Raw genomic sequence first — 21,373 nt, 5'->3', positions numbered from 1 at the left:
AGAGAGGTTTAATATTATTCATTTTGGTGCCAAATTGCCGCTTTAATTGTCAAAGTTGTACTTTGTAGCTGAACTATTTTTCACCTGTCAAAGTTGTAACATATCCATAACAATCTTTTGGACATACAGGCAAATCCGGATAAGACGAAATTGAAGGGACCGAATTGTTATTGTGTCCTATCCGAAATTTCGACTTGGTCATAGTACAGTGGAACCCCTCTCTAGCGACCTTGAAAATGTTGACAAAAATCGGTCCTTATGGAGGGGGGTCCTTACAGAGGGAGGGGGCGGGGCCACAAAGAAAGTCACCTCAGATTTTCTTAAAAAAAGAAAACAGAGAAGTTTGAGTTGCTGACGAGCGTTTCCTCAAGCAAACTGCTTCGATTTCATGTTTGACATTGTCGATGGTGTCCACCAGTTCTGGTGCGTGTTTCAATGCAAAAAGAGTTAGTTTCTGAGCAAGCATTTCTTTACAGCAGTCCCTGCAATGATGAAGGCCCTCCGAGAAAGAGAGTGAAAAATCGGCCACCGTTCTCAGCATCGCGTATCTGTGTGTAACCTCTTTCATTGACAAGATACTCTTGTTTCCCTGCAGCCTTGACCAGTGAGTCGGTTACCTAATCTGTGAACCCTTCAGTTGTGTTGCTTTGTCAAAAGTTAGACACAGTCAACTAGTTTTGCTCTGAGTGAACAGTGCAGCTGGCCTCAATTAGCCGGTGACACTGACCTCTCTGGCCACAGCACCAAACAGTACATGGCTGGGGAGAGAGAGAGAGAGAGAGGGGGGGGGGGGGTAGCTGGCTAAACTCAGTGGGGTGTCCGGTGTCACTGAAGTCAGCAGGAAGAGCATTGGAGAGAAATAGAGAGGTGTACTCTTCCAAACAATTTCCAAGGATCAGTTGTCAGGGCTTAGGGTAGTCAGTGAGGGAGAGTGAGAGCGGTTTGTGTACAGTCCGACTGAAGAATGAAAAGTCACTGCCACAAGATCGGCATGCAGCCAATAAAGCCAGACAAGAAGAATGATTATGACATGCGGCTCTATCTGCTGGTTTTTTTTTTTATTCAAACTGGTTTTCAACGCTTATTCTCACAAAGCATCTGCACACCTGCCTCTGCCTCTGTGCTGTGTTTGTGTGGCTGCTTTCGTATGATGTCAGTGCATGGTGAGTGCGTTCACTGCCTTGTCACCACTTCCCCACTTTTTTCAGAATGTTTTCTTGGAGTTGGATAATTTTCCTTACTCCTCGCCCCCTCCTTACTCCTCGCCCCCTCCTAACTTCAGTTCATACTTTATTGCGTGCCGACTGACCAGTCGGTGTGGCGTCCGTGTAGAGAAGAAGGGAATAAGGTTACACAATGCGCTAGTGTGAGACGCCAAGTTTCGTGTTTCGAGTTGCTGTAGTAAATATAGAGTAAACTTTGTCTTTGGGACTGACTTTCTGTTGTGTGCTATCCGTCTTTCGACTTACGTAAGAGAAATCCCATTTCGAGCTCAGGGTACTTTGTACACATAGATAAAGAGGGATAATTCCGGACCAGATTTTCTTTGTGTGCTAAGCGAGTTTTTGACTTAACCGTTTGTGAGTTAGCTGGATTTGCCTGTATCTCTTGACAACTACCATCAAGAGAGGGAGAGACTTTGTCTGTTGGTGTGTGTCTGTCTGCAAGATAGAGAGAGGTTTTAAAATATTTACAATCTTGTTGTTTTTTTTATAACAGGTTTAAAGCTTGACCGCAATGAAAACAAGGTGAACCGGTTCGGCAATGTCTTCAGAAAATTTGACACCTTGGTTCCTGGCATGGGAAAAGGTTTGTTTGATTTATGCAACTCTTCCTCTCTCTTTATCTCTCTCTCTCACTATCTCTCTCACAGACACACACACACACACACACACACACACACACACACACACACACACACACACACACACACACACACACACACACACACACACACACACACACACACACACACACACACACACTCTTACTTCTGTGGCAGTTCTCCTAATTCTACAGCTTACTATGTTGTTGTTTCTAAGCTAATTGCCGGCGAGAACTAGTAAAAGTTGTGAAGAGGAACAGAGAGATAATTTGCCTAAATGTTTCTCTCTGCCCAGCGTTGTAAACTAGTGCATGCAATCGTTGGTAATTTGTGTGATGTTAAGTTCTTTACCTCGCGTTGTGTTTTCCTATCCCCTAGTGCAATGCGAATTTATTCCTAGTCTACGGCTAACTCTTTTCTTTTCCTAAGATTGCGGCTGGACTGGTCAATAAATAACTCAACAGTAACAGAACAAGAACTCAATCAATCCGAACATTAATCAGCCACCGAAGGGAGCCCACACTTCAATTGTATAGTTCTAACATTGGTTTATTTTACAAAAAGGTCAAGTGACCAGCATAAATATCATACATTAATACAAAAGTACATAGCATACAAATCTCAAATGCCGGCACACGCTTTCAATCAAGTAAAAGCTTAATGAAAAGACACCTAAATCTCCCAACCCGCGCTCTCAGACTCTAACTACGTGGAGGTCTTGCAGCCCGGCGCCTTGCGAGCTATATGTTTGATCCCGTACAAGATATATTTGTTCACTAACTAACTATGATTTGGGTGGATAAAATTCCGAAAAGGATGCTACTTATTTTTCTGGCTACGAACAGAAGAACAGTTCTTTCCTCACCAGGCTAAGAATTTATTACAATGGCTGTCTAAGACTTCTAAGTATTATTTTATCCGTTGTGAAACCAAGGCCGAAGCCCTATCTTGCCAGTGAAAGTTTGACCCTAACTACAAAGCGCTACTCCTATTTATGAAAGTACAATGCGATGTCCAAACCCGATTGCAATGAGTTTAACAAGCGCACGCACGTCCTCTAGTTTAAATCCCACCTAACTATCTATAAGTTTGTCGGCCCTAACCAGTTTATTTTTTTGATCTATCTACGATGATTTTTCTCCTATCTTTCTTTTGGACTTTTCGGAACCAGACACTTTGACCAGCCCGAAATGTTGTGGATCGTCCTTTGAAACTAACTGTACTCCTACTCTGCCTATTTAGATGAAAGAGAATCTCAAGATTCTTTACTGCCAACAATCCGCCCTACTCTAGTAAAATTTATCTGCAAAACCTCAAAACCTTATGACATTCTGTCTCCTAAGTGTTTTATCCCCCCCGCATAGCAACACAAAAATACTGTAAGGCTGTCTCGCATTGGCTAAAATGGCTATAATGGCCGACTCTCTCGCAAACTCATTGAAACACAGCGAAAATAAAGTCCCTCTTTATCTCTTGTTTCTTCACCATTACGATGTCCGCAGACATCGTTTCATTAACATTTCGACATGTTTACTTACTTTACGATATTATTCTCTTCTTAAGAACTTTACTCACACGCTAAATCACTATTTCTATCCATTCTGATCGTCGGACCGTTGACCGCTAGAACACAATTTATGAGGTCACTAGGCCGATCGCGTCTTCTACCGAGCATTGAAACGGGTTACTCATTTATTATAACTTTTCCTCCTATTTCAAACGTCTAACTTGTCAACTAACAATATAATAACAGGTTTGTTAACTTTTCCTCTTATTTCCAGCATCTAACTTGTCGAGAAACCAAACATGGCGGCCATTGCCAATAACGAAACTATGAACTCCTTACTGGAATCCTAACTAACATTATTGCTTCCGCTCCATAATATATCAGGAAAGCTGGCACTGGCAATAACAATCCAGATTCTACCCTGAATTGTCATTGCTGTTGCAAACTTTATCATGCTGACGGCAATCCCGTCACACTTCAAATCAAATGTTTGAAAAACAAAAACATGGCAAAACGTTTATATCACTTCTTTTTTGCCACTGCTTTTGTGGTTTATACTGTGCTAAAGTGCTCAGACTATGACATTTTACACTTCACCATTAACTTTTTAATTTATCAGGCTTCCCCAGCACTCTGTAATTGCACAAACCATTTTTCAAATGATATTTGTTAACAAGTATGAATTCTAGCTCTCGCAGAAACTTAGTTCACCTTTTCAAGCAAACCAATCAAACCAGGTCAGATAAGATAAAGAGTATTTGCATTATAATTGCATGAGAAGGAAAACATTCTGTTTGATGAAACATTACCCGGCAGGCATGACAAGTTGCTAATATCATTTTCAGTATTTTCATATGATTATCGATAACATACCAGAAGTTAGTGGTCAAGGTGATCACTTTTCTCCTGCCATTATTTCTCACCAGTAAAAGCTATACATTGTTTAGAATTACATATACTGTTTGGCTTTGAATGAAGAAGGGCTGCTGTGCATTTTTGCTCTTAATTATCTTGTTATCAAGTGCTTTATCAATAAATGTCTTGAAGACTTGTAAGATTGAAATTCATTCCAACTTGCTTTTAAGAAACTTGCAAAAACATTGCTTACAGGAAAAAAAAAATTTTCCCTGTCAAATGGTTTTTTTCCCCACAAGAAAAACTTGCTTATAAGAAAGCCTGTGTTAGACTTAGAAGAAACAAGTTTTTATTTTTGTTGAAGCATTTGGCTTGAGATATTGAAAATGACTACATGTAGTATAAACTGAGTCAAGTTTAATTTCCATCAGGTGCAATGTTGCATTTCAATGTCGCCCAGACAGACTCTCATTCTCTCTTGTGCTTACACAAACACATGCAGTAATCACATGCATTATACACGCAAAATACAGACAAGTTTAACTTATAATTTTTATATTCCTTCAGAATGTATTTCTGATTCTTGAATTATTGATCTATGTTCGTTTTGCATTGTTACTTTTATACATTATTTTTTGCAGTGTAAAGGCCTAAACATCTCTGAAATGTCAATGTAAATTATTGCTTAAATTAAACAATTTTTGTTTATTTCTTTATTTTATGTTTTTATTTTATTAGGCTTTTATATTTTTAATTTTTTGTAGTTGTTCCTATTGATTATGTTTAGTACTTTAGCTTCTGAACATCAAACCCAGTGCACTTAATGATTCTCAGAAAAAACGTCACAACTAAGTCTTAGCCATCGATTCCTCAGACAGACTATAACTGTTATTTAGTTTTTTTCTTTCCTTTTTTTTAAGCACAGGAAAGACTCATTTTTTAATGCAAAACCTCTTTCTTGTTAGACATTTTTAGTGTAGATTTTTGTTTGTTTGCTTTGCAGTTTTTTAAATTTTTGAATAGTAATAATGGTAGCTTGTGTAGTGTGAACCACATAGATCCATGCTTTCGGTGCTTTACGTAGTATGACGATGAATGAAACACACTTAGTCAACATTAAATGCATATAAATCTTAACATAATAATAGAACAATAAACTTACAAAAACACAACATTAACTTTGTACATGTAAAAATGAAGTAGTGAAATGTTGTTAGTGGTGAACTTTTCAAATCATTATTGGTGGCAAGTTACATTTTTTTTAATATTTGTGTTTATTCATCAGCGCATTAAAATTTTAGTTTCTACTCTGTGTGCCATGTCATTCTTTTAAATTAGCTATGGTGTGCTTCACCCAAAAGTTAGTTTGCCGTCAGAGTACCTACTCTGTTTCATGGTTACACAGCAATTTTTTTCTTGCAATCTTTTATTCGATTATTTGTGTGGTACATGTACATTCAGCCTTTTGTTTGATTCTGAGAATACAATCATGTATTATTCATTCAGCTTCACACTTCATGATCTTTGTCTGAAAATGACTAAAAGACAAAGAGGCATATTGTCATAAAAGATACTGTCAGCTTTGGATCTCAAAGACAAAGCTGGTGTATAGTAAGCTATATCTTCATGTGAAGGTTTTGTGTACCCCTGAATTAAATGATCTAAAACTGTTCAAGACACTCATAAACACCGAGAGGAACAATGGCCTAGTGGATAAGACGTCAGCTTCCCATGCGGGAGACTGAGTGTCCAAATCCTGGCCGCGCCTAGTGGGTTAAGGGTGAAGATCTCCCAGGCCCACTTATGTGCAGACCTGCTAGTGCCTTATCCCCCTTCGTGTGTACTGACGCAAGCACAAGGTCCAAGTACGCATGGAAAAGATCCTGCAATCCATGTCAGAGTTTGGTGGGTTATAGAAACACAAAAATATCATTAGCATTCATCAATCGAAAATGGAGTATGGCTGCCTAAAACCCACTTGTGCAAAAAACACTTTTCAGCCCATATATTTTAAAAGCAGAATAAGAAGAATTATAAACACCACCTGTCTCTCTTGAAAAAAATCCCTCTCTCAAGCACTGTATGATTTTCACACAATTTTAATTTGCATTCACCTACTGAATCCAGCAACACGCACATACAAAAATAAACATTCACATAAAAAAAAATTTGGCTCCCAGCGGCACTTGAACCCAGAGCGCCGGATCAAATTTCCGAATCCGTAACCACTGCATCATGCTACTCGTGTGAAAAATGCGTGATGATAAGATGTAATATGAGTTATTCAGTCGTGATGGTTTGAAAGCTCGCCACCTTCGCCGAATGACTCGAGCTCGTTTTTTGACTCACATGCGAAGCAAAAGTGAGTCTATGTACTCACCCGAGTCGTCCGTCCGTCCGTCCGGAAAACTTTAACGTTGGATATTTCTTGGACACTATTCAGTCTATCGGTACAAAATTTGGCAAGATGGTGTATGATGACAAGGCCCCAAAAAACATACATAGCATCTTGACCTTGCTTCAAGGTCAAGGTCGCAGGGGCCATAAATGTTGTCTAAAAAACAGCTATTTTTCACATTTTTCCCATTTTCTCTGAAGTTTTTGAGATTCAATACCTCACCTATATATGGTATATAGGGCAAAGTAAGCCCCATCTTTTGATATCAGTTTGGTTACCTTGCTTCAAGGTCAAGGTCACAGGAGCTCTTCAAAGTTGGATTGTATACATATTTTGAAGTGACCTTGACCCTGAACTATGGAAGATAACTGTTTCAAACTTAAAAATTATGTGGGGCACATGTTATGCTTTCATCATGAGACACATTTGGTCACATATGATCAAGGTCAAGGTCACTTTGACCCTTATGAAATGTGACCAAAATAAGGTAGTGAACCACTAAAAGTGACCATATCTCATGGTAGAAAGAGCCAATAAGCACCATTGTACTTCCTATGTCTTGAATTAACAGCTTTGTGTTGCATGACCTTGGATGACCTTGACCTTGGGTCAAGGTCACATGTATTTTGGTAGGAAAAATGTGTAAAGCAGTTCTTAGTGTATGATGTCATTGCTAGGTTTAGTTATTTGACCTTGGCCCTGAAGGTCAAGGTCATGTCAAGGTCAAGCATGTGAGTCGTATGGGCTTTGCCCTTCTTGTTTCGGTTAGTAACTGATCGAACTGTCGCTTTTGAGCCACTCTGTTTCAAGCATTTCACCTGAGTCACAGTTCGTGTTTATGGTGCAAGGTAGCCGACCGTCTCATTGTAGCCAAGTTCCGACAGTTGCTCGATTGACGCAATTCACGTCTTCGATATTCTGTCTGAGCTCATTTCCCAATGAGCTGCCTTAAAAACAGGAATGTCCTGCAATTGTAGTATGCGTTGGAGGTTTCTTTTGGATGGGTAAGGACCCTTAAGAAGCGATATCGTCGTATAATGATGTCAAGTGAGAGACCTTGCAAATTAACATTGAAAGTGGGAACTTCGGAAGCAAAGTTGCCAGCTACTCGGTATGCAAGAGCTAAATTGAAAGCCGAAGTAGTGGCTTCGAGAATTCTGAGGTCATGGTCGAGGAAATTGGGGGAATCCCAATTAGTGCGCATGCGTTTGTAAACGGTAGGCTTGGTGACAAGAGGAAACAAATCTCATCGCGAGTTCGTAAATGGGCGAGCGTTGATCGCGCTGTAGCTTTTACTATGTATATAGTTCAGTGTTGCTTCTGCCTGGTTGAACGAAAGGGTCGGTTCAAAGCTGTGATGATTGTCTTGAAATTGAATGACTGTCTATAATAATGATTTTGTTGACCAGAATGTTGGGGAGAATAAAACATTTTTTGTTTATGTGGTAGCGAAGTCGGTTATGTTAATTCTTTTTTTAATGATTGTGTATCGGTAAAACTGTTTTGGACAAAATAGGTTGGTTAGAGCGAACGTTTGGGTTACTGGTAAATTTGAAAAGGCAGAAATCAATCAGTGTTTGGGGAATCAAGATATAAGGTGTAGTGAAAAGAAGATAAGTTCAGTGACTTTCATATTAATTGGGAAAATGTGTGTCCGAATTTTTACCAAAGATAAATTGTTGTACTTTGGTATTTGTAAATTTTGTTTGTCCTCGTTAATTGTGAACAGGATATAATGTTTATAATAAAGTTGAAAGTCAAGATTGGATTTGTTTAGCCTACGCGCATGTGTGCATGTGTGTTAGACATAGACATAGACATAGAACACTGTATTATCTCAATTACGAGAAACTCGGGTGTGGTGAATCATAATAAACAACATAAAACGTAAGAACATCAATAAAATATCGAGGCACAAATACTCAGCTCATAATATTGTGTGGTATGGGGGGTGCACACACACACACACACACACCATCGAACACACGCACACACACACACACACACACACGCACGCACACACACACACACGCACGCAAACAAACGCACAATTATACCCACACGCACGCACACACAGGCAGGCAGGCACTCGCAAAAATACATACAAACACATACACACACGCACACACACACACATGCACACACACACACACACACCCCTCCCCCCCCCACTAACACATGCGCGCGCGTGCACGCAAACAAACGAATGAAGAAACAGACGCACAACTACACATGCACGCACGCACACGCACACACACACACACAAACACACACTCACACACACATAGAGATAAAGCAATGACAAAAACAAGAAGGGCAAAACCCATACGACTCACATGCTTGACCTTGACCTTTACATGACCTTGACCTTCAGCTAAACCTAGCAATGACATCATACACTAAGATCTGCTTTACACATTTTTCCTACCAAAATACATGTGACCTCAAGGTCATGCAACACAAAGCTGTTAATTCAAGACATAGGAAGTACAATGGTGCTTATTGGCTCTTTTTACCATGAGATATGGTCACTTTTAGTGGTTCACTACCTTATTTTGGTCACATTTCATAAGGGTCAAAGTGACCTTGACCTTGATCATATGTGACCAAATGTGTCTCATGATGAAAGCATAACATGTGCCCCACATAATTTTTAAGTTTGAAACAGTTATCTTCCATAGTTCAGGGTCAAGGTCACTTCAAAATATGTATACAATCCAACTTTGAAGAGCTCCTGTGACCTTGACCTTGAAGCAAGGTAAACCAAACTGGTATCAAAAGATGGGGCTTACTTTGCCCTATATATCATATATAGGTGAGGTATTAAATCTCAAAAACTTCAGAGAAAATGTGAAAAATGTGAAAAATAGCTGTTTTTTAGACAACATTTATGGCCCCTGCGACCTTGACCTTGAAGCAAGGTCAAGATGCTATGTATGTTTTTTGGGGCCTTGTCATCATACACCATCTTGCCAAATTTGGTACTGATAGACTGAATAGTGTCCAAGAAATATCCAACGTTAAAGTTTTCCGGACGGACGGACGCCGGGACGGACGGACGGACGACTCGGGTGAGTACATAGACTCACTTTTGCTTCGCATGTGAGTCAAAAATAGCAGAAACTTACACTTTTTGTGCTGGTTCTTGGCGACTTCAACCATACTAATTTGAGGACCGTCCTTCGAAAATACAAGCAACAAGTAACTTGTCCCACCCGTGAGAGTAAAACTCTCGACCATTGTTACAGTACTATTCCAGGCGCCTATCGCTCCGCTGCATGTGCGCCTTTGGGTCGCTCAGACCACAACGTAGTGTTCCTTCTCCCTACATACAAACAGAAGCTAAAGACAGTGAAACCTGTCAAGAAGTCTGTGAAGAAGTGGACATCTGATGCGGTTGAGTCCCTTAAAGGTTGCTTCGACTGTACGGACTAGCTGATCTGTGTTTAAAGAAGCCTGTTCTGATCTCGACGAATATACAGACACTGTAACCTCCTACATCAGTTTTTGTGAAGAATTGTGCATTCCTACTAAATCTGTTACAGTGTATGGTAACGCAAAGCCCTGGTTTTCTAAAGACATTGACAATAAGCTGCGCATTAGAGACGAGGCTTTGAAGGTGAAAAACTGGCTTTTAAGAAAGCAAAGTATGAGGCGGACAAGGCAATCAGGAAATCAAAGCGACAGTACGGCAAGAAGCTTGAGCTGAAGTTCTCTGCAAATAACACCCGGGAAGTCTGGCAAGGGCTACAAGCTATCACGCAATATAAGCAGAAACCGATGACCCGCCCGGACGACCCCTCTCTCCCCGATAAGCTAAATAACTTTTACGCAAGGTTCGACAGGCTGAACACCAACCCAGTTCATGACTCGCTGGTCAGATCGGATGCTACTCACCCTCCACCGTTTGTTGTGGTAGAACCGGAAGTGCGATCTCTTTTTAAGAAGCAAAACGCGAAGAAGGCAGCTGGCCCCGACAATGTCTCTACAGCAACTCTAAAGAACTGTGCTGATCAGCTTGCCCCAGTTTTTACTGATATTTTTAACGACTCTTTACAACAGTGCAAAGTCCCAACCTGTTTTAAATTGTCCACCATCATTCCTGTTCCAAAGAAGAGTACGGTGTCATCGTTGAACGATTACAGACCCGTTGCTCTGACGTCAGTGGTGATAAAAGTCTTTGAACGGTTTGTACTGAAGTACATTAAGACAGCTACCGACCATGTATTAGACCCGCTACAATTTGCTTATCGGACCAATTAAGATCTGTGGACGATGCAGTAGCTTTAGCATTGCACTCAGTCCTTCAGCACCTTGAATCTGCCAACTCGTATGCCCGCATACTTTTTCTGGACTTCAGCTCTGCATTCAACACCATTGTGCCATACCAGGTGTTTGAAAAGTTGCAAAAACTCAAGGTTCCTGATACATTGTGTAAATGGACACTAGACTTTCTGTTAAATAGAACTCAGGTTGTCAAGATTAATAACATGTTCTCTGCCCCACTCACACTGAACACAGGTGCTCCACAAGGCTGCGTGCTGTGCTGTCACCTCTTTTGTTCACCCTTTTTACTAATGACTGCGTTTCAAACCATGATTCTGTCTTATTTTTAAAGTTTTCTGATGACACAACTATTGAGGGACTAATTCGCAACTCTGACGAGTCTGCTTATAGAGAAGAGATTAGGGCTATGGTCGACTGGTGCGATGCTCACAACCTACAACTTAATGTTCAAAAGACTAAAGAAATGATTGTAGATTTCAGGAAAAAAAAGACCCCTCTGACTCCTCTATCAATCAAAAATCAAAATGTCGACACTGTCGAACACTTCAAATTTCTGGGCACCACTCTTTCTAATACCCTCACGTGGGAGCTAAACTCAAATCAAATAATCAAAAAGGCCCAGCAGCGCATTTACTTTCTACGCCAGTTAAAAAAATTCGGCTTGAAGCAAGAAATCTTAATCCAGTTCTATAGGGCTACGATTGAAAGCATCTTGTCTTTTTCCATCACTGTCTGGTTTAGTAGGGCTACTGAGGCAGAGCAGATCAACCTAAGCAGAGTTGTACGAACAGCTTCCAAGATTGTGGGTTGTGAGCTTCCCTCCATTGCCTCCATATACACATCCCGAAGCGCTCAGAAGGTCAAAAAGATTCTGGCAGACAACTCGCACCCTGCTTACAAGTTGTTCCGGCCCCTACCCTCGGGCAGGCGTTTTCGCTCGATCAGGACAAGCACCACGCGTTTCAGAGACAGTTTTTATCCAAGTGTAGTGCGTGTCCTGGCTCCTTAAGGTAGTTCACTGGACCCGTTAAATATAATTTGGTTTCTCCCAAAATTTGGTTATTTTTTAAGTTCGATCTGTCTGCTATGCATTCAGCATAAAAAAAATATAGGGTAGTGGGTTCGTTTCGGAGCTATGAGTCTCGGAAGACAGTGCCCGTTTTGAATTTTGGACCGAAAAATCGAAAAATGGGTATGTTTTGAAAACGGCCAATTACACAAACATCTGCATAGGAATAGTCATTTAAAAAATATCACCCAAAGCAGCAATGGGCAGGTAACGAAGTGCACTGGTAAACGAAAATGTTGCGCATACTCAAACTTTGTGACGTCACGTCTTTTGCCAGAGTTTATTTTAAATTTGTTCCTCATGTTGAGGTATTTTATTGCTGGTAGCCTGGAAATAAATTACGATTTGATGAGATGGGTTGTAAACGCAAGAGCGATCAAAACGGCATTAAAAAAACCGACAGGTTGGTAGTGTTTTTAAGGGGGGTTCACTCCCTTGATTAACCCCACCCTTTGCACTATTACTGTCCAGTGTGCCTCAGAAAAATATGTGTCACGATAATGTAAAGGGCTGTTGTACGATCATTTGTCTCAGATATATGAGCCAACTAAATTATGTTTTTAAAAACCACTGTTACATATGACCTCTGTTGAAAGTCAAAGGTCACCGCAACTTTGAAAGGCCACAAGTCCGATTCAAATGTAATAAAAACGCCAATCAAAAGGTGGAGGTCACTTGTTTGATACAAGTGTAATAATAAAAATTAATAATCAAGGCTTGGTTTATAAATTTGCTTAATAGTGCGTACTGTTATTTGTTACGGTTTGAAGGCTGGGACTTTTTGAGGGTGGAATTAAAGCAATTTTTCGCCTTATGGGCCCCTTATGCCTCGAAGGACTTCAATTATTGTATTATCTGCTGCCAGCGTACAGTAGAAAGAGGGCTGCATACACAAGACACTTGTTCTTAATACTACTGGCTGTTATTCTAGTTCAAACACCGGTTTTAACATGTGGTATTCTGATGCAATCACGCTGTGAGCATCACGGGTTGGGAGACACTCTCTTACCTGCTACCGGAGCTTCAATGTTAGCTTTGGTGATTATTACGATGTCACTGGCAAAGAGAACGGCTTTGTACCGATTTCATTAGATGCCCACGTGTTTTTGACCTCGTGGTTGGTAGGCGTGTCGCAAATTGTTTTTATTTCTGGCGGTGTCGTCATTTTCTGACGTCATTTGTTCTGGGCCGCGTCACCACACTTCCGCTGCCTGAAAAATGTGACATTTGTTCTATTTACGTCATTCGAATGTTCGACGTGTTCTTCTTCTTCTTCTTCTTCTTCTTCTGCGTTCCCTGTTCGATGTGTTCGAATTCCCAGCCTGCCAGGAAAAAATGGCGACACAACTCAGTGGCTTCCCTTTGTGTATGAAGAGTAATATCCCTGTCTCCATTTGACCTGCCTTAAGTCCTCTAACTGCCGTTCTTAGTTAAAATTGAGCTTTTACTCAAGTGTAGTATTGTAATAAATGTTTTGGTTTTAAAATTATTAAGGATTTGTGATTTTAGTTATTGTCGTCATAACTGATGTCTGATACATATATAATTCTTATTGATACTTCTATACTGTTTATTTTACGCATATGTACAATTGATGGTTAAACACGTTTTGTTAAGGAGGAGTCATGCTTGTGCGTGTGTGCTGTTGTGGGTTTTGTGTGGGGAATGTATGCGGGCGTGCGTGTGTGTGACTGAGATTGCAAGTGATGTTTGGAAGGGCGTGTATGGATTGATTGATTGTACTCTGGTCAAAACATGTCCCTAATGTACTGCACAGGGTTGAAATATAGTCTTATGTATGGAATGCTAAATAAATCCTCGAACTTAATTTGACGAGTTTTTGTCTGCTGCTGTGAAGACGGGCCACGTAGAATAAAAGAACACAACTATACGACATTTGAGAACTTGTGGCAATCTCAATTCGATCAAGTGTCGTGTAACACAAACACACACTCACACATGCACACAACGACGCCCATTTTCATAGAAACACAGTAACCCCCTCGTATAAGGGGGAATGAAAGAGTGGTGGCCAATAACCCAGAACAAACAAAAGTCAAAGCTGGCAACTCAGGTTTGTATTCAGGGAAATTTGCACGAAATGCAGGCACAAGATACCACTTTTCCTTCTATTTTCTCTCTTTGGGACTTTCATTTGCGTCAGCTCGGTTTGATATGAAAAACTGAAGAAAAGCCCTGCCTTTTTGCACTGAGAAACTCTGGAAGTAGCGTGTTTACTACTGGGTCTGGCTGTAGTACATTTAATACCCTCATTTACTTCCTCGTTAGCTTCCAAAGTAAACTCTTTTTTCGTCCCATGCATGCGAAAGTGAGGATGTACTTCCGATGTCGCTCAAAACTTTAGAAGTAGTCCCAAAATACCCTGAGTTACTCCCTCGCTTTGCTTCGAAGTAAACCCTTTTTCCGGCCCATGCATACGAAAGGGAGGCAAGTACTTCCGATGTCACTCAAAACTTCGGGCGTTGTCGCGAACTTCCTCCGCTGATCATCCTCTGGCCTCCACTCTTGGATTACCTTGCTCTACGGTGCCCTTCGCACATGGATTACCTGGTCCTCTGTCGCTGCCATCGTCGATGTCTTCTGCTTCCAGCTGTGTCGCTAGCGATGGGTCATCGCTGTGTTGTCGCCTTAATGCATGGGTGGGAGTTCCTCCGTCTCAGACGGATTTCCGTCTCAGAGAAATTTTGACAATTTTTTTTTTTTTTTTTTTTTTTTTTTTGCTGCGGGTTTGTTTCGTTTCGGTTCGAATTTGTAACTCAATCGGCTGTGTTATGCCAAATGGACTGATAGTGCACTTTTTGTTGTTTCTAATGCTTGCCAGGTCCCTAAAATTTTTAGTTTTTGTTACTTTTTGTATCTCCAACAAGGTTCTTATTTATCAGAATTAAACTCAGGAGAGGCCAGAGAAACCCTTTTAAATTCATAAAATTCGTTTTCGGCCGGGGGCCTTCGCCCCCCTGGACCCCCCACCAGGGCGCTGCCCCTGGACCCCGCCGGGGCCTTGGCGGCCCCTGGACCCCGGCCTTAAAAAAAGTTCAGTCTTGGAACAATTTTGGGCTCCCACCCATGTTAATGACAACGGTATCCACTGCCGCCAGCTGCCGTGCCTACGCAACCGCCCAAAGAAGGCACACAGGGGGCATCGCCGCAGACCGCGACTGAGGAGTGGGGCAGTGCTTCCAGACGTACCAGATCGTAAGCCACGAACACAGGCCACACCCCCACCTCCTCCTCCACACCTCTCCACATCGCACTCTTCAACGCTCAATCAGTCTCATCAACACAACAAGCATGCAAACGCACAGACATTGTAGACTACATCACAGATAACGACATAGACATTTTAGTTCTTACCGAGACTTGGTTGAAGGAAAACGGCGATGAAAGTGTCTGTGCCGATTTAACACCACCGAACTACTCTCTGCGATCATATCCCCGCACCACCGGCCGCGGTGGAGGAATAGCCGTCATCATCAAGAACACTCTAGCTAAACATGTCTCTTTTAACACTGTGCTGTCGTTTAAACACACCTCGTTTGAGTGTGTACAGGTGACATTGGCGCTTCATCAAAAACCCGTTCAGTTATTCTGCATCTACAGACCACCCCCCAACGCAAAGAACAAACTCACTGACACTATGTTTTTCTCAGATTTTCATAATCTGCTTGATCACTGCAACACGTTGTCTGGAACCCCTGTTTTGATTGGTGATATCAATGTTCATTTTGATGACTGTAACCACCCGTCCACTGTCAAGATGTTAGACTTGTTAGATGTTTTTCAGTACACACAGTCTGTCAGTCAACCAACACACAAGAAGAACCACATCCTTGACTGGGTTATGCATAGGCCTGATGACCATATTGTTCAGTCTGTAACTGTTTCTCATGTTTTATCTTCAGATCATTTTTGTGTTTTGTTCGATCTGATGACTAGGCCCCCCACCCCACCCCCTGTTTTCACTTCTGTCCGTTGTCTGCGTACGATGGACAAAGATAGTTTCAGGGAAGAGCTGCAGACTGCGCTGTCCCCTTCTCTTACAGCTGATCAGCTTGAAGTTGTACTCCGTGCCGCTCTAGATGTCCATGCTCCCAGTTTGCGTCGCCGTGTCCGTCCGTCCAAGTCAGCACCGTGGTATCCTGCTATTAGTGAGGAACTGCGTGATGCAAAGTGTGAGCGTAGGCGTGCCGAGCGCAAGTGCCTTCAGACGGGTCTCACTGTACATAAGCAGATTTTTAACTACACCAAGAACGTTGTAACCAAGATCGTACACTCCGCTAAGACACTTTTTCTGCAGACTCAGATTGCCACTTGTTCTTCTAGCAAGAAACTGTTTGATATTTGCAACCGCTTGACTGGCCGCACTAAGGTGTCCCCACTCCCCACTGTATTTCCTGTTAGTGAGCTGCCTGATGTTTTTAGTGATTTTTTCATCCAGAAAGTAGCTGATATTAGATCAGAACTTGACACGCTAGCTGTTAATTCTGCTGCACCCACTCATGTTGATGCTTCCCCTGCCTGTACGTTTTTAGCATTCCAGAAAGTCAGTGAGAAGGACCTCAGAGAGATTATTTTGAAATCCAAACCTACAACTTGTCCACTTGATGCATTGCCCACACCATTACTTGTTGAAAACCTTGATCTTCTGTTGCCTGTTCTCACCCAGATTGTTAATGATAGCCTGTTGTCTGGTGTTTTTCCATCATTGTTCAAAACTGCACTTGTGAAACCGCTCCTTAAGAAATCCAATCTCGATGTAAATGTCTTAAAGAACTACCGCCCTGTTTCTAACCTTTCATTTTTGTCAAAGATCATTGAGAAAGTTAGTTTTAAAGCAGCTGTTAGTGTATTTGAACACTCATGATCTGATCTCGCATTCTCAGTCAGCATACCGTCCTTCTCACTGTACTGAGACTGCCCTGCTCAAGGTGACCAACGACATTCTGTCTGCTCTGGATGGTGGTGATGTGTCTGTGCTCACCCTACTGGACCTCTCGGCAGCGTTTGACACAATAGATCATGTCACGCTGCTGAGCAGGCTCCAGACCCTGTATGGCATCTCTGGTCCAGCGCTGGCATGGTTTGAGTCCTACCTTACGGATAGAACTCAGGCTGTGCTTGTCGATGGCCAGAGATCAGCCCCAGCCCCCCCTTGTTTTCGGTGTCCCTCAAGGCTCTGTACTTGGCCCCGTCCTCTTCATTATGTATACCAAACCCTTGTCTGCCCTCATTCAAAATCATTCCGTTTCAAACCAGTCTTTTGCTGATGATACCCAGTTGTATAAGCCTAGTTCCCCCGCTGAGACACATGCCGCCGTCCAGACCATTCAGACCTGTATCTTAGATGTTAAGTCATGGATGGTAGAAAATAAGTTAAAACTAAATGATGATAAGACAGAGGCACTTCTGTGCATGAAAAAGTCCACTAAGTTCCCAAATTCTCAACCTTCGTCTGTCCAAGTAGGCAATACCGACATCTCTTTCTCTTCTTCAGCTAGAAACCTCGGCTTCACCATCTCCTCAGACATGACACTCAACAAGCACATCTCCAACATCTGTAGGTCCGCATACTTTGAACTCCGCAAGATCGCAACCATCCGCCATACTCTGTCCGTTCAAACTACAAACACTCTAGTCTGCTCTCTTGTTCTTTCTAAACTTGACTACTGTAACTCTCTTCTCTCTGGCTGTCCACTCTACCTCCTGCACAAACTACAGAAAGTTCAAAATTCTGCAGCACGCCTGATCCTCAAAGCACGAAAATATGATCATGTCACACCACTTCGCCGCACACTCCACTGGTTACCCATCCAAGCCCGCATTGAATACAAACTGTCCACTCTCTGCTTTCACTTCTTCTCTGCCTCGTCTCCTGCTTATTTCTCTGAACTTCTCACTGTATACACTCCTGCTAGACAACTCCGCTCCTCTTCTGATAGCCGCACCTTAGTCATCCCACACACAAAATCAAAAGCATATGGACAACGCACTTTTGCATTTTGCGCATCTACTCAATGGAACTCTCTCCCCTCTCACATTCGCCACTCTCAGTCAGTACAGTCATTCAAGCGAGCACTCAAAACTCACCTCTTCCAGAAACACAACTCCTAAAGTCGCAACATTTTGCCATCCTGTTCTGTAACGGTTCCATCTCTATTCAGCTTGTTATTTTTGTCTTTTGTTTCAAATTATTATAAATATATTTTTCACTGCAGTAGTCCTTTAACTTTAACCCTTAGCTGTAAGCTAGATATGCACAAGTCATGTCGGTGCCACATAATGCTGACACACATGTTCCTGTGCATAGTTTATGGATAACGTGTAGTTGGGAAGTTAAGAGTAGAAATAATTAGTATTTAGTGTAGGAGGAGGGTTGGGGGTGGGTAGGGAGGGGGTGGGTATGGTTTACTTTGAGCAGGTCGGTTTCAGTTTTAATAAACAATTCTAGAGAATTGTGTATCCTATATTTGAGTCTTTCGTGTTTTAGACATTGATGCATTTAATAGTTTTAACGAGTTGCCTTTTGTTTTATCATTCTGGTGTTTATCTAGATGTGCTGTGTATCTTATAAGAAGTTCTTAAAAGTTCGAAGTTATTTTAGCATATAGGTTTTTTATGGTCTTAACAGTTAAACATGTATTACGTTATCATTAAGATTCATGCTTTGTTAGCACTAAGCAGTTGTTTTTAATCAGTCTGGTTTTCTCTTGTTTTCATCTTATGAACATTCTAAATGTTAGACTAACTTATTGTCTTGTACAGAATAACAACTGTGTGAATGGTGCTATACTGAATGAAAGAGTGTGACATGAAGTTCTTGTACATCATTGTAAAGAGTGTGAATGACGTTTTAGTTTAGATGTCAAGCGCTTAGAGCAAGCCTTTTTAACGAAAGTTTTTGATTTAGCGCTATATAAATGTTCTTATTATTATTATTATTATTATACGGGCCCTGATGAGAGAAAATAGTTCTTCACTATTGTAAATTTCTAATTTCTAATTTTTATTTCTAATTCCTCGTTTCTTTCGTCATTTGGTTGGTTGGGTGGTTGTCACAATACGCAGTTTCTATTGAACCAATTTGATTTTTCTGCAGGCATTAACATTTTAACGGGCTGATTTTGTTCTCCAGAATTAAAAGTGCCCCAAGTAACCAGAAAGACTGTTCTTCTGCTGGCCTCAGAGGACCACAAGTACTTCAGCCAGGCCCTGAACAACTTCTCCACCTTCCTCACGCTCCACTGCCAGTGTGACGTCATGTTTGCACCGGAACAGCTGGCTGACGTTCGCAAGACGGCAAACAGCTACTGCTGGCTGTCTGGCAAGATTGACCAAGCCGATGTTGTCATCATCGTCACCTCTCAAGTATGTCATCTTCCATGACACATTTTAAACTAACTTGACTAAATAATAGATACAACAAAGCTGATGTACAAACAAACAAACAAACAAACAAAATATGTATAATGGTTAAGTGTTTCTTGTATAGAATATAGTCAATGTTTGTAAATATTTTAGTCAAGCAGTATGTAAGAAATGTTAAGTCCTTTGTACTGGAAACTTGCATTCTCCCAGTAAGGTAATATATTGTACTACGTTGCAAGCCCCTGGAGCAATTTTTTGATTTTGTGCTTTTGTGAACAAGAGACAATTAACAAGTGGCTCTATCCCCCGTCGCGAGATAACCTTCGTGGTTGAAAACGACGTTAAACACCAAATAAAGAATGTATAATGGTAACTGTTCAGTTTCTGTTAAAATAGCATCAAAAACACTTCTGACCCTTTGGGTTGGCCAACGTTTTCATCGTCTGAAGTAAGCTCCTTTCCTGAATGAGACAAAACTGAATGTTTTGTTTTCTTCTTCGCTTATTCACCTGAGGAATCATTAGAAGTATAATTGATACTCAGCAGGAACTGTGCGTTTGTTGACCAAAAAAAGCTTTATGTTCAGGTTATTATAGATGTTTTTGAGGTAGAGCTTCGGAACTTCACAATATGCTTTCAGGGTTCAGTGGTCTCCATCCATGGTAAAAGTCTGGTTGACCCTTATCAATTTTTGAAGGTCACGTGCAGCAGGGTCGTGATTTAAAGTAGAACTATATGCCTTCAGGGTTTGGTCATCTCAATAGACGGGCGCTGTGGCGGGTTGGTAAGACGTCGGCCTCTTAATCGGAAGGTCGAGGGTTCGAATCCCGGCCGCGGCCGCCTGGTGGGTTAAGTGTGGAGATTTTTTCGATCTCCCAGGTCAACTTATGTGCAGACCTGCTAGTGACTTATCCCCTTCGTGTGTACATGCAAGCACAAGGCCAAGTGCGCACGGACAAGACCCTGTAATCCATGTCAGAGTTCGGTGGGTTATAGAAACACAAAAATACCCAGCATGCTTCTTCCGAAAGTGGCGTATGGCTGCCGAAATGGCGGGGTAAAAACGGTCATACACGTAAAATTCCACTCGTGCAAAAACACAAGTGTACGTGGGAGTTTCAGCCCACGAACGCAGAAGAAGAAGGTCATCTCAATACATGGTAAAAGTGGGGTTGACCTCAGTCAAATTTTCAAGGTAAGCAGCTTTAGGTTTGAAATATTTATTTCTGATGTTTTTGAAGGTAAGAGCTTTGAGAAAGATAGTGCCATCCCCGATGCTGAGTACGGCCGATAATTTATTAGGAAAGGCGGTAAGGGATGCGTATGCTTGACACGTGCTCTCACTTACCACCCCTTCACTTTTCCTTCCCAGTACAGTAAAAGCTGTCCCGTACTTTTTCCAGTCCTTTTTGACACATGTTTCTCTTGTTCATTAGGCAGCCTGTCGCCAGTACCAAGCCTTCCAGAAAGGGCAGGTGTACAAAGAAGCCGACCTAGGTCCGGAGGGGGACCTGTTCACACCAGGAATCAAGCACATCTGTGGCAAGATCGCCAGTGGGGAAGATGTTTCCAAGGTGATGATGGTCCGTTTTGAGCATACTGCGTCTGAGCACCGTCTTCCGATCTCTGCACTGCCACCATCTTTCTACCTGCTACCCACCCGATTGAAGTCTTGTCTCCTTCACATTCATGGCCTGGACGAAAACAACATGAACTTGTCAACGGTGAGCCCTAGGCTGAATTATGTTCTTGTGAAATTAAAGGAATGCTCCGTACAGTGGCTGATAGGATCTAGCATTTCGAGTTTGTAATTGCTAAGAGAGCGTGAAAAGTAAGTCAATGGATACTTAGCACTCTACTCAGAAAGCTAACAGATGTGCAAATTACTGAAGTTTCTGCTTTGTTGATTTATTTTACTGCAGTTGTTGCTTAAAAAGATGCTTGATTTGTACTATTTATTCACCCCAGTTAACTGAGAAGAGTAGCATGTCTGCTTGCCTCTTTGCAGTCATAGATCACACTTCTCTCAGCACCAGTCTAATGGTA

The 21,373-nt window shown here is 41.7% G+C and overlaps 1 protein-coding gene across 1 annotated transcript in view; it reads left to right on the top strand.

Moving 5' to 3' along the window:
• The window catches only part of LOC138959289 (uncharacterized), a 56,252-nt gene that overhangs the window by 8,951 nt on the left and 25,928 nt on the right, over nucleotides 1-21,373 (top strand). The window contains exons 6-8 of the mRNA XM_070330698.1: nucleotides 1,720-1,809; nucleotides 19,095-19,327; nucleotides 20,764-21,051. Of these exons, the coding sequence (XP_070186799.1) occupies nucleotides 1,720-1,809; nucleotides 19,095-19,327; nucleotides 20,764-21,051 (611 nt within the window). The remainder of the gene's footprint in view (nucleotides 1-1,719; nucleotides 1,810-19,094; nucleotides 19,328-20,763; nucleotides 21,052-21,373) is intronic.

The sequence above is a fragment of the Littorina saxatilis genome, linkage group LG2 (assembly GCF_037325665.1).
Source record: "Littorina saxatilis isolate snail1 linkage group LG2, US_GU_Lsax_2.0, whole genome shotgun sequence".
Taxonomy (NCBI): domain Eukaryota; kingdom Metazoa; phylum Mollusca; class Gastropoda; order Littorinimorpha; family Littorinidae; genus Littorina; species Littorina saxatilis.
Note: the sequence above shows the minus strand (reverse complement) of the source record. Positions and strands in the feature narration are given on the sequence as shown.